Source organism: Gymnodraco acuticeps, unplaced genomic scaffold (assembly GCF_902827175.1).
Source record: "Gymnodraco acuticeps unplaced genomic scaffold, fGymAcu1.1, whole genome shotgun sequence".
Classification (NCBI taxonomy): Eukaryota; Metazoa; Chordata; class Actinopteri; order Perciformes; family Bathydraconidae; genus Gymnodraco; species Gymnodraco acuticeps.
The window spans coordinates 820077-834375 of record NW_022992081.1 but is presented as its reverse complement, the minus strand read 5'-3'; the positions used below and the strand labels follow the sequence as shown (position 1 = coordinate 834375).

Sequence of the window (14299 nt, the reverse complement as noted above, 5' to 3'; positions counted from 1 at the left end):
CCAATTGATACACCTAACCAAGTTGGGTTGAAAAAGAGTTGCGGTCAATTGGAAGAAGAGCTCCCCCATACCTCACCAGCAGGTAGAATATCTGGGGGTGATGCTTGATGCAGGCAGACTACGTGCCACCCTGACAGAAAGCAGACAGGCATCCCTGCTGCGGGCAGTCTGCAGGCTGTGTCAGGGGGCGACGGTGACAGCGTTGATCATCATGCAGACTTTGGGTCTCATGACGGCTGCTCACTCCGTAGTGCCACTCAGACTTCTGCATGCACGTCGCATACAGAGGTGGCTTACCGGCCTTCGTTTAGATCTCAAGACACAAACGACGTCTGGTGATCATCCCCCCCTCAGTAGAGAGCAAGCTCCGATTCTGGGGGTCCCCAGAGAATCTGCGGAGGGGAGCTCCACTGGGGCAAGTGACCTCCTATATCACAGTCTTTACAGACGCTTCAGTGACAGGATGGGGGGGGGACGTGCCTAGAGAGAGCTGTAGGTGGTTGCTGGCCTCTAACAGAGGCTCGGCACAGCAACCTCCTGGAGCTGCAAGCAGTGATGCTGGTCCTACAGCACTTCAAACCCTTAATACAGGGCAAACATGTGCTAGTGAGGAGCGACAACCGCACCACAGTGGCGTACATCAACAGGCAAGGCGGAGTCCGCTCAATAGCCTTGTTGACCGCGGCAGAGAACCTGTGGTTGTGGGTTTCACAGATTGTGTTGTCTCTAAGGGCCCTGCACATCCCGGGACGGGAGAACGGGGGGGGCCGACCTCATGTCAAGAGGCGGACCCCTGCCAGACGAGTGGAGGCTTCACCCGGAGGTGGTGAAGCAGTTCTGGACTCAGTTCGGGAGAGCAGTCTGGGGAGCGCTGTCTCAGGAAGCAGGGGCAATAGGGGCGTTACCCACTCTGGGCCAACCTCTCCAGGCTTGGCTCCTGCGAGGGACAGGCTGAGACAGGTGGGGCTGTCTGACAACGTTATTTAGACTATCCAAGCAGCAGGAGCAGAATCCACCACAGCCTGTTACAGGCCAAAGTGGGCGGGATTCCGGCGAAGGTGTGAAGAAAGGAGTCTAGAGCCTCTGCACGCTGGGCTCTATTCTTACCTACTTACAGATACTGGTGGACAGGGGGCTGGCTCATTCCACAATTAAGGTGTATGCAGCAGCCATTTCATCCTGCCATGAGGGATTTGGAGGCAGGTCAGCCTTCAGTCAGCTGCTTATGTCGCGGTTTTTGCAGGGGGTCAGGAGGCAGCGCCCAGTAGTGCACGCCTCCGCCCCACAGTGGGACCTGCCGTTGGTGCTTGAGGCTCTGGTCACAGAACCATTTGAGCCCCTGGAGCTCTCCTCCCTGAAAGCACTGTCATGGAAGACAGCATTGCTACTTGCCTTGACTTCGGCCAAAAGAGTGTCCGAGCTGACCGCTCTGTCGGTGCACCCAAGCTGCCTTTTGATCTGGGGTGACCGTAGCGGGGCGACACTCAGACCGAACCCCTCCTTTACTCCTAAGAGCCTAAGGAGTTCGTTCAGGTCAAGGGCTATTCAGTTAGGTGGCTTTAATCTTCCACCCCATATTGAGGCCAGGGAGGCTAAATTGCACCTCCTCTGCCCAGTGCGTGCGCTAGCATGTAGAGCGCACGGCTGCCATTGTGTGCTTTGGGGATGGTGTGGCAAGAAAAGCTCTCTCCAAGAAGCGCCTAACAGGATGGCTATGCGGGTGCATTACACATGCCTATGGACGGGCGGGGAGAGCCCTCCCCACTGGGGTCCGTGCGCATTCTACACGGGCTGTGGCTGTGTCAAACAGCCTTATTCAGCAGGGTGAGTGTAGAAGATATATGCACGTCGGCGTCTTGGTCTACGCCAGGCTCCTTCATAAAATGTTATCTCCTGGACATGTCTGGCTCCTTCTTGTCGCCTGTGCTTGCCGAGGCAACGCATGACTGGTGAGAGGGGGGGTGGCTGTGGGTCAGCAGGTGTCTGACCCTCCCCCCTGGACATGAAGCACTTGTGTTTTCCCATGCTCCTGAGGGACTCTGGAGACATGGTGCGCAATCAGCCCCATACAGGGCTGGAGGCAGGCTGGGAGAGCCTTCCTCACTATTGTCCATGCCCACTCTACACGGAGCGTGTGTGAGTGTGGGGGACGTGGTGCACTTATGTTTTCCCATGCTCCTGAGGGACCTGGGGAACATGGTGCGCGGTAGGCTCCAGATGGAGTCTCCGCACAGATCTTTTCCATGCACACTCTACACGAGGTAAGCGTGTGTGAGTGTGCCTTATCCAAATTGCGGCCCCAACTTCTCTACGGTTACAACCGGATGGGAGGAAGTGGGGATGCAATGGATGTTAGCCAAAAGCCGGTCAGGGACGGTGTAGTGGGTCGATGTTGTTGGATGACAGGGCGTGTATACATCGGGGCTCCGCCCACTGTACCCATAGAGTCCAGTAGAGGGCGGAGCCTGTGTGAAATATAACAGGGGGTTATGTATTGTAACCCTAGTTATATAAGCACAGGTGGAGCCCTCTACCTGGGGGCCCTGTCTTTCCTAGTCCGCTCGCTGAAGAGTGTATAGGATAGTGGGCGGCGGGTGTAGCCGCCTTTATATACTGTGGGCCTGCGCGCGCATTCAGGTAGGCTCGCCCCGATTGGCCGGCTACGTTTACGTAAACTCAGTAGGTGAAAGCATGCACAGCATGATAGAGTAGTACCCACAGAGTCCAGTAGAGGGCTCCGCCTGTGCTTATATAACTAGGGTTACAATACGTAACCCCCTGTTATGGGGCCCCACACAAACATTTACTGTTCAGGCGCACTTTGGCCCCCTATTGCCCTTCTTTGTATATTCTCTTTTTCCTCCACTATTTACAGTGTACCGCGGTGCAAACAGCAGACTAAAAATGGCAGCTTCATTATGAGGCAAGAGACCCAAAAAAACAACCACTATCCCTATTCTGCAATAATAATACTAGCAGGTTTCCTGTTTGCACATTTGGAATAATTTGATTACATCTATTTAGGAATGTGCACTATATGAACAAAGTAAAAATAATGAGGTACTTCAAGGTATTCTGCACCAGCTAAGGGCTGCAATCCCACAAAGTTGAAAGGCTTATGAAGACACATTAAAGGAATACTTTGGATGTTTTGAAGTGGGGAATTATGAGGTACTTATCCATAGTCAGTGTATTGAATACGGTCAATGACCATCCGTTCCCATACAGTTTGGAGAATCAGACAGGACTAATAACGAAGTGAAACAATGTAGTTCTGTGGATGCGAAATGTATATTAGTACCTAAAAAATAAAGCTTATATCAGTTGTATCAGCCACTTTCTGAAGGAAACTGAAGCCGTTGTTAGATTAGTATGCATCTATCAAATAATTTGTGTTATTGTGTGACTTTGGTGAATCTGAACTAAACCTTTAAAAAAACAAAGTCACAATAACATAAACAACAACCTGATTAAAGGGCAGAGACCGGCAACCTGTGCTGTGCTCAATAAAATAACGATTATTGTCAATGCAGTCAGATAGAAAAGGTCTTAACTTTGTCTTTGAAGAAAGCATAGAAGCATAGATAACGGCTTTAGTTCTTGATGGAAATAAGGGCCGTCTGACGGCAAGGTTAAAAGTGAAGTGAATACATAAACATGGCATACAATTTAACTAATATTGATTTTGTTGGGGAGGCCTTTCTTTTTAATGGCTAAAATACGTTTTCCTGCTGCCCTGCTTCCACAGCAGTACATTATGTTTGCTCTAATTGCCCTCAACATTTTTCATTGTTTTCAGCTATTTTCTGCAAAAAAACGAAATGGCAGACTGATACAGAGGGGTTTTGGGGCCATTGGGAGTTTGAGTCCCAAGGGAAGTTGCCTGCCTGGCCCTGTTATCAATCCAGCCCTTCTTGCACCTGTGACCTAAACACACACTAGCGCAAAGGGACAAAGGTGACGCACATGTACCGATGGGCAGCCACACATGCGTAGCCACCCACAGTCAGACAGACAGATAGGGAAACACTTAACTGGCGTCCCACCACAAACACACAAACACACACACACAGACAAACAGACATAATATAGATGCACGGAGCAAACACGTCAAATATTGATTCTGGGCTGACATTTTTGCATAAGTGTTATTTTTGCAATTTAAAATACAAAATATGATTGTTTTGCATGCTGTTGTGTTTGTAGTGCCACAGTGCAGGGCCACATATTTGACTGAATCGGAAAGGATTATGAAACCTGGGACCAACTGGAGTTTACAAAATTGTGCATCAGAAAGCCTTTATCTCTGCAACACTGCCATCTGTAGACCATCAATAATGCCTCTGATGTCTCAAGACACTCCCTCATTTTCTTTGCTTAAGTGCACATTGTCAGGTTTGGTCTTGCATAACAAAAGAAATGCACAAGTGATTTGTTTGAAACAGAAAAGCAGTGTCTGGCCCACAGGTAATTTTCTGTGTTTACTTTATTCTTTTAAATGCATGGCTTCCTCCCACAGGCCAACCATATTTAGGCCAGGTGAACTACGTGACCTCTGAATTGCCTGCCAAGAGTGGATTTCTCTGAGTTGTGTTTTAGCCACAGAGTGACCTGTCCAGAATGCTGATTCAGTGACCCTGCACAGAAATAAGCAGCGATAGAATAAATTGATGATCATACAGAACCCACATCTGATTCATACAACCCATATTTAGAAAAACATTAAGAAATGCTGTGAGCTACCAAAACAAACAATACTAAATGGTCATTTATACCAATTGTACTTCACTTACTAACCATCACATGTGTCTCTGAGTTAGTGTTTACTTTTTTTCTAAACCTTGAATAAAAAATGCAAGCAAACTTATTGGACCCACACATAACTGTTTAGTGTCCTGTCTGTCTGTAACTTTGTGTGGTAGTGTTACCACTGACAGGTCTCTCTTGAAAATGAGACCTTGTGTCTCAATGAGATCTACACCTGTATAAATAAAGGCTAAATAAAAAAAATAAAATAACTGCATGGGTCTTTGAGCAAATCTAAAGTCTTTTAGACAAACAAGTAACATCATGCCATCTAGTGACACATCTGGGAGCTGCACAGGCCAAGGACATGTAAAAACTAGTCATATATTATTACAGTTCTACAGTAGACTTTAGGGGTGTTTAATGTACAGCTGTAAGCCCTCCGTTCATATCGACACAATTTGATGTAAAATCAAAAAGAAAAACATACAAACAAACAAACAAATTATTCGCTATGCTATCAGTAAAATAAATTCTCCAAGTACTATTATTTGACAGATTATATAATTACAATGACATAATAATAATAATCCATTAAGGTTCTATATTCCCTGTGTAATGTGCATGCTGAAGCACATATCATAGTAGTTTTGGAGTTCATTAGTAAATAGTTTGTTATTTTGTCAGATAAAATGTTGTGCATTTCAAAGACATACTTTGATCTAAGTAGAAACAAGTCTCATTCGAATATTTACCGTATTGAATAGCTTTTAAAACGAGCTCTAACTTTGTGAGAGGGGGCGTGGCACAGCAACCTCGTTACGTCATATCTCTGCGTCGCATCCACCTTCTGACATTTTCAATGACAGTTTGCACACATTTTGTTACATTTCTTTGAGATCGAAGGTGGTCACATCATAAGGTGACCGCTATGCACAGAGCTGCACATACAGCTGTATATTCCTGTTCTAAAATCGTCGGTCCAGCCATGATTCGCCAGTGTTTAAAATGCAGAGGTAAGGAGAGCTACAGCTAGGAGCTAAAGTGCTACACATGATAAAAACACTTGGGTCGTCTGGCCAGGGTGTGTATGTAGCTACAACGTTAGCTATGTTATGTATTGTTTCATAACAATTTGTGTGTTGCTACTGTATCATGCTTTCAGTCACAAGTCACATGGTAGCAGAATAGTTAGTGGACATAATGCAAACAGTGCAAACAGACTTGTTAACAGTTAACCACTCTTTAAAATTAAGTCGGTTGCTTTACAACGGGGGAGGGCTATAGTGCCTTTTCTTCAATAGAACTTTAAAATAACACTCATGCCACTTAAGTCTTTTTGTGAAAAGCATCCAGGCTTCGATCTGAACATATTGTACAGTTTTCTGTTGACAAATGAGCTCTCAGTAAAACTTTTGTTGCCTCAAAGTCCAAGAGCGAAACATAATTCCCTTATGGTTTCGATGTCTGTCTTTCTGTAAATGTCGATTTGTAATTGTGTTGTAACCATAGACTGTAATGTTTCATGAAGTGCCCCAGCAGCTGAGCTCACGTGCGTACAGTGTGGTCCCGACCCCACGCGACAGTGAGGAGAAGGAGATGCTGCACAGGATCCTGCGCGTGGATCACGCGGGTGAATACGGGGCCAACCGCATCTACGCCGGCCAGATGGCAGTGTTGGGTCGGTCGAGTTTAGGACCTCTCATCCAGGTATGGATAAGACTGAAATAGGACTGAATCTGCACAATGGATCAATAAGCATCACTGTTGATCTGAAATGTATGCATTATCCAGAAGGCATTTGAGGAACTCAAAACAAAATTGAGATGCTTAATACTAAAGAAGCACTGATGGAAAAGATGTTTGATTTAAAGTTTAGATCTGACACTGAACTCTATTTAGGTGAGTTTGGTAAGCTTTATTAGGTGTATATTCAGTTCTAGCTTAGTGATAAAGACAATAGAAAGAATAAGCTGTAGAGAAACTGTAAACAAAAATTGTATTTATCAAATGTTATGTGTTCAGGACAAGAGCTTTTGCGTCATTGTTTACTCCCTATGTTCATGTTTGTCTTAAGGAAATGTGGGATCAAGAAAAGGTACATCTTGCAAAATTCACTGAGATTCTGGCAGAGAGCAGAGTCCGCCCCACAGCGCTGTTACCCTTCTGGAACATCGCTGGCTTTGTATTAGGTGAGTACAGCTTTTAAGCATAAAGCAGAGTGTTGTAGGAGGAGAAAGCAAACATGTCATTGTCCACCTACATATTTGAACTTGATGTTGACTGCGTTGACCATAAACACGTTCTTACAAGTTTCTGAGCTTGAACCCTATTTAACAAGTTAGTCTGCTCTAGTTTTATAGGCCATTTGTAGTCAGCTGTAAAATCCTAAATGTTTAGTTTTTCTGTTTTTAAATCTGCTCAGGTGCGTCCAGTGCACTGCTGGGAAAAGAGGGTGCCATGGCCTGCACTGTGGCGGTGGAGGAGAGTATTTCAGAACACTACAACAGCCAGATAAGAGCTCTGATGGAGGAGGACCCCGACAGATACACTGAACTGTTACAAGTGAGTCAGCCACTGTTGTACTGTATTACTCATAGTACATGCTAACGCCTTTTTGTGGTGATAAACGATACAAGCAATGTAAACATTTTTTTTTACATATGGTATGGTATAACACATAAACAAACATGCATTTTAACAAGCGTATGTATGTATGAATGTATGAATGTACATACATTACATACATACATACATTTTACGGGCTGCATGTAGGGATGGGTATCGTTTGAAATGTATCGATTCCGGTTCTGCTTATCGATTCCGGTTCTTATCGATTCCCCGTTTCGATTCCAAAATTGTAAAAGAAAGAGGTCAAACGTTTAAATAACAAAAATATATTTATTCTTTTAAGCTTTAACTGAAATTGTTACAAATAAAAATTATACATGCAATACAAATGTATTGCACAATAGCTGTGCTTTATTTTAACTGAGCTATGCCTGTGGCGAGCTATTAACAGGCATTACACTGTGCCTTGTCTTTTTCTTTTTTAGTGTAGTGGAGCCTCACTTCAGAGCGTTTACCGAGACCCATCTTTGGTGTTATGAAGTGACTGAGCTCGTGAACTGTCTACGGGAGGGCGGGGGGAGCCTCGCTGTCAGCGCAACTTACATGATGCCGTTTTAAAAAATGAAGGGCGGTGCCGGCCGTCAGCGTACCGAGCCGGCCGTCAACGGCCCGCTGACGACCGGCCGTTCTGTGATTCTCCAGAACACACAGATGGCCAGTCCGCTATGTATTCCACCGGGTCACCGCGGCGCAGACGGACCCGGTGGAATACAGGGTCTACCGCGTTTAGGAACCGTTAAGCAGAACTGAAATTGTGTATTTTGTATGGGTACCCGGCATTTTCTTATCGGTTCTCATCTGGAACCGAGTTTCGGTTCCCAACCCTAGCTGCATGGTTAATAAATATATATACATACAGATGTGAACCATACGATGATTTAAAAAAATAAAAGAAACCAAGATCGATGAGTTCACTTAATGAATGCTCGTTCATATTTTTATAGGTAATAAAGGAATTCCGAGATGATGAGATTGAGCATCATGACACAGGATTGGAGCATGATGCTGAATCGGTAAGTATATTTTAATTTCCTTCACTCCACAATCACTCACACTTTGATTACATTAGAGTCAAAGTACAGAACACACAATCAGTAGTCATTTCTTTATGTATTCAGCTGTTTTTGCAGTAGTTTAGTGAACATCTTTTAAAGTCTTATATTGTTTTATCTTTTTTGTTTTTTGTTTTAGGTACCTGGATACTGGATACTTAAAAATGCAATTCAGCTTGGCTGCAAAGCTGCAATATATGCTTCTCAGCGAATCTAACATTGTGATTGGAATAATGGACTTTCTCTGGATAATATTTGATATGTTGACCCAGTATATATAAATGGTTTGAATTAGATTGTTCTACTTTGCAAGATACAAACATTCAAAGCAACCTAGATGAATCATAATGTCAAATCATGTCTACAATGTATAAGACATGGACAGTTTAATTAAGTGTGTTGGTCAATAAGCTGCATTCAGACCAAATTGTCATTGGTTGGTACAATCGCTGGTTTTACTTTCATAAGTAGAAAAGAGAATCATAACATCATTTTTTGGGTGTGGGATTGTAAATGTGTGCAAGAAAGACAAAAAGAGACAAAGCTCATGTCTTTAAAGAATGGGTAATTGTTTTGCTGCTTTTACAAAACAATATAATATCCAATAAAGAACACCATTTGTAACAATTGTGTCTGTTTGTTAAGCATAGATCTTCCCACAAATGCAAGGGGGAGATAGAGAACACGTGTATATTCTATAAAAACATGCATTTAAATACAGGGATAACAAGCACCCCCATAGCCACAAATCTACTCTTCATATGCTTTGAGTGCGAACATACCAGAATTGGCATAGTTTAATATGTTTATTGTAGTAAATAGCCAAATCATGTTTTTGTTTTATCTATACAAATAAAATACGTGCAGGTGTGCACTGGTCTGCTTTAAATCAGTTGTCATTAAAGTATAAAGTAATTAGGTTAAAAATAATTGAATATGCTGTAAATGATGTCTTGTACGATTATGGGCAAAATTAATCTTTATTGATTCATCAGTCATTTATTTTCTAGATTTATCGATTCATTGTTTGTATAAAATACCATCAAATGGCTTTTGACGTGTTGCTTTTTCAAATTTAAATGAAAGGGCACTGCTTTAAAATTCCATGTTGTGCTTATCCTGCCTGTGTACAAATGTATGCATCAAAATGACGCTGCACCTTTGAATTCAGTGATTCAATGACCTACAGAAGCATTTAGCTGATTCAAGATGTTAGATTATTGTGCAGCAATGGACAAAAGACCTCATTCTTGCTGTACACCAAGAGATAAATACCTAGAATACATGTAATGAGGACGTATTGTTACGAGCATACACAGCCATCACACCCTTCAACATACTCTCCTGTTTCACATGTAATAGTTCATATATCAAGCTGAGCAATGACTTGTCATCCTAGGCTAACTGCTAAGCCTCCTCACACAGCTGTTCTGCGTACATTATGTCACTGAGAAAGAGGGATTGACAGGGGGCTTGTCAAGGGGCCCCTAATCTATTAGGCCTTTCAGCAGGTTGAGCAAATTGCTCATTCCCCTCTTAGTCAATATCAGTTTGTCCTCACTGTACATTGGGTAAGCACCAAAAGCCTTTTTATCCATGATTTGGCCTTTTCATCCACTGGCGACATGATAAGGGATTTATGGCAGGCAATGGGGGCTGATGAGATTTAAAGAAATACTTTGATGGTGTATCGTCTTGGCTCTAGTGAGGGTGGTTAAATTGAAAACGTCATCCTATGAAGGCAGATGCTTAACATTTGAATGGGAAAGCCAGCATACTCTATCAAAGGGTCAGGCCATCACGAGCTGCAATACAATGTACTAATCAAGTCCTGAACCCTAAACCCAATTCTTTCACCATTCTTCCATAACCTTTAACCTCATTGGTGGTTTTCATGATAGACATAGAACTTTGTTTACAGTTCCCTCTGCTTCACTTTCAGCTTTGCGGTTACACTGCCAGTTGTTTAGTTCGAGCTGCCTTGCTTTTCTATTTGCATTGAGTTCAGACCGAAAGTCTTGTGTGGGCGAGGGTCCAAAAAAGTTTGGATTATATTTTCCAACAATCTAATTTCTTACCATCCAGCACGTTGATTGAAAAACTTCCACGGTGTTCAATACTGTTGAGATCTTGTCATTGCAAAGGCCTTGGCAATAGATCATCATCGATGAATCAGCCAATCTCTAAAACTATTCTCATCATTTAACTACTGGGCCTGGGGACCATGAACAAAAGTACATGGTAATCTCCATGTACTTTTGTTCATGGTCCCCAGGCCCAGTAGTTCAAAACTTTTAATCCATATCTGATCGGATCAGATTTGGATTTTAGGTAGTTCAAAACCAAAAAACAGGATTGGGATCATTTTGATATCCGATCAGATCAGGAAATCAAATCCAAGCTTTAATCTGGATCAAATCTTCAAAACGGGTAGTTCAAAATCAGTTTGATCCCAAACAACTGGATTATCTTGAGTAAAATGTACTGTACAATTTATTTAAAAATATCTTTCAATATAAATAAGATGGAAAAGTTTGTTAACTGAAATAATACACCATTTTAAGCCTTCATGGCAGATCAATTTTATTTTTCATTTTTTGGTCACGTTTGTGATGGCCTATTTTTATTTTCAACCAAATGTTGATGACATAAATGTTTATGCTCATGAAAGTATCACAACAAAGATTGTCAATCACAAATGTAATTTAGATTAAAGAAAAAATATCTTCAACAAAAGAAAAGTCCATCATCTGTCATCACCTTTCAAAACTAATTGCGGACCTGACCAAACCAGTGAGTTGGAAAGATGGACAAAAAGGGGCCTAATTTTCTATCTGCTGAGACCCATGCACTGCTGCAGAGTGTAAGGAATAATTATGACTCCATAGTTGGTAGCTTTAACAGAGAGGGTGGAGCGACTAAAGTAAAGAGCGGAATATGGATGGAAGTTACTGACAATGTGAATGCCACAGGATCTGGACACAAGAGGACGGTGGACCAAGTGAGGTTGAGGTGGAAGAATTTGAAGCAGCAAGCTACCAAAGACCACAGCCAGGCTAAACACCCACAGACGGGTAACAAACCATATAAAAGGGGACAATACAAAGATGTGGTACTTGATATAATTGGTGATTAGCAGTCACAATCTTTACATGGAATACCAAACGTTGTACTGGATGGTGAGTCGCAGGTATGTGTGATTTTATCCTTCTCCCTATAGAACTACAATTATTATCTTGTATAATTGCTATTTTCATAGTACTACAATGGCTATGTTTCAGCATCCTTGTTCTTATAGTAGGATGTAAACAAGTCCTTGTAAACCTCACAATTTTCCAGGAGCTTGCATGCTTTTGATCATCTTATTAAGGGGTATAAAGTATATAGAGAAACTTTCATTTCAGGTAGTCAATGCACCTGATGTGACACACACCATTGAAGATGAGGTCCTCCTGACCCATGTGGATCCAGAAGCTGGACCTTCAGCCAGGCCTGATGACACACTGCAAGAGCCACCACTAAAGATAAAATGCAAGCGCACCAGACAACCAGAGCAGAGGGATGATGCCTACGAGACACTGCTGAGCCGTGAAACGGAGAGGGCATAGATGCAGATCCGTCTGACCGAAGAACAAATACAGCTGTGCCGGCTTCAGCAAACGGAAACCTCACTGAGAATTCAGCTCCTCAAAGCACGCCTGGATGATCCCGCTGCCTTTGAATTAATGTTTTTTTGTTGTTACCCTAGTGGGTGTATTTTTTTGTATTACAATTCCATTATGATTTGATGTCCTTTATGTATTTAAAAATAACAATTAGACATTATAGAAGTCTCTGCAATGTGGTCTCTTGTCTTCCTTGTATTCTTTTTCATATCCACTAGATGGAGATCGGTAGGATTAAAGCACTGATATTCAGGATCTAGTAATCTTGAAAAGTCTGAATCTGGATCAGGGTGATCCTATCCTGAATTGCTTTGAAATACCGGGACAAAATACGGCCGAGTTGTCTGATCCTGGATCATAAAAAATGGGATTTCAAAATCTGATCGGATCTGATTGAGATTAAAAGTTTTGAACTACTGGGACAGTTGAAACCTGATACATTTTGAGATCATACTTGTTGATCCCCTGTCCAATATTTTTTGGTTTATGACATTCCCATCAGCCTCAGCTTTAGTTTTGTGCTTGTTAGCATTGCTATTGTTTGCAATGAGATGCTGATATAAACATACCAAGCACTGAAGTACAGCCTTACAGAGAACTAGCATTACTTTTAAAAGCATCTTAACCATATGTGATCTGATTATCATTATCTTTGAACTTTTCCAACTTGTTGATGAACTTGTATATTCAGGTCTTAATTCACCCCCCTGTCTGTACTAACAGTTTCTCACGGAGGTGAGCTGCCTGTGACCCAGGTTCACATGCTCGGATCTATTTTGCCTAGCATGAGGTAAGAGGAGCTATTTTAGCTGGAGTGGGTTTGCATATTAGACATGACCTCAAGGGTTAATGTGACGTATGGCCTCCATTCCTTAAAAATAGTTTTTTCTTTACTGCCCCTCAGCCTAAGTAAGAGCTGAAGTTATACAACCGCATCCCTGCGGTGTGTTATGATGATGGCCATTATGAGCTGGTTGTTTAGTGCAGCCTGAAAACATGAAATAAAATGCTGTGTATTGTAAATCTAGTCCAGTAGTCATATACTTCCTTTCTTACAATTTCTGCATAATATAAAACAGCAATTAAAATGTATCATGGCTATGGCTTATCAAAAAAGACTTGAATGCATGACTGTCTAGTAATTCCTTGAAGGTGGGGTAGGTCATTTTGGAGAAACCTGCTCGAGTGCGCTAGAATTTAAAAATACACAGCCGGAAAAAATCTGCCACTTCCTTACAGAGCCCCTCCTCCAACACACACGAACGCTCACATGACCAATGAGGGCACGAGATAAGTTTGTGCACAGATGGAAGGCTGACAGGCAGGTAGGCCATCAAGTTATTTTAGCCGGGCCGGGCCGGAAGAGCATTCCATGGAATATAAATTATCAAAAAGTGTATCTCAAGCCAGTTTTCTCAAACTTACCTACCCCACCTTTAACCACTTTCTTTCACTTTCATTTGTGTAATTGACATTTTATGAATTGCTGACCAATGAGTCCCTTTGAGGGTCCCTGTGTGCGGCAACAATTGTTTCTACGAGCTACAAGTAGAGTTCTGACTCTCTTCACAGAATAAACACAAAGATTATTATTGTACGAAAGTCATAAGAGGTCACACCGATTTGCATAAGCAATATGAGAGCATGCACAGCTTTACAAGAAAGTGGTACAGGATGATATATTCTCTCTGCCCAAGATTAATAGTGCTGACAGTTTTATAGCATGGTGCAACTGTTTAAATAAAGCTGCAGCTCCATCTGTGGTACCATTTTGGGTGATGAAATTACCACTATATAAAAACAGGAGTGATGACTCAGTCAACATAGGTGTTAATAACCACAAACCATCCACTTAACATCTAAATTAGCTGCCACTCTTTAACTGTAGATAATCCTTTTATAATATTTTGTTATCGTATGTGTAATTTTTTATTTCAATTAATCAGAGATTTGCTTTATGTGTATGGGGTTTAGGAATTCATGTGAATTGCTTAGGTTCTTTTCTCAAAATGACTCAAAGGAATCTGCTGAAGCACTGAAAGAGAAGTTGGCAACTTGAAAACAACAACTTGAAAAGGGCAATAAAACTTAACTAAACTGGGACTGTCTTGCTATCCATGAATAATGTGGTTGTAAATTTTGAGCAGCGTGAGTAATACAAATTCTCATAATTCATAAAAGCTTTCGGATACAGATTCTATTGCT

The 14299-nt window shown here is 42.2% G+C and overlaps 1 protein-coding gene across 1 annotated transcript; it reads left to right on the top strand.

Annotated features, from left to right (window-relative positions):
- Window positions 1–5552: 5552 nt before the first annotated feature.
- Window positions 5553–9056, top strand: coq7 (coenzyme Q7 homolog, ubiquinone (yeast)). The gene is made up of 6 exons (XM_034202374.1): window positions 5553–5762; window positions 6278–6456; window positions 6824–6938; window positions 7172–7311; window positions 8322–8390; window positions 8569–9056. Exons 1-6 carry the CDS (start codon window positions 5678–5680, stop codon window positions 8644–8646), a joined length of 666 nt encoding a protein of 221 aa, XP_034058265.1. The 5' UTR covers window positions 5553–5677; the 3' UTR covers window positions 8647–9056.
- The last annotated feature ends 5243 nt before the right edge of the window (window positions 9057–14299 follow it).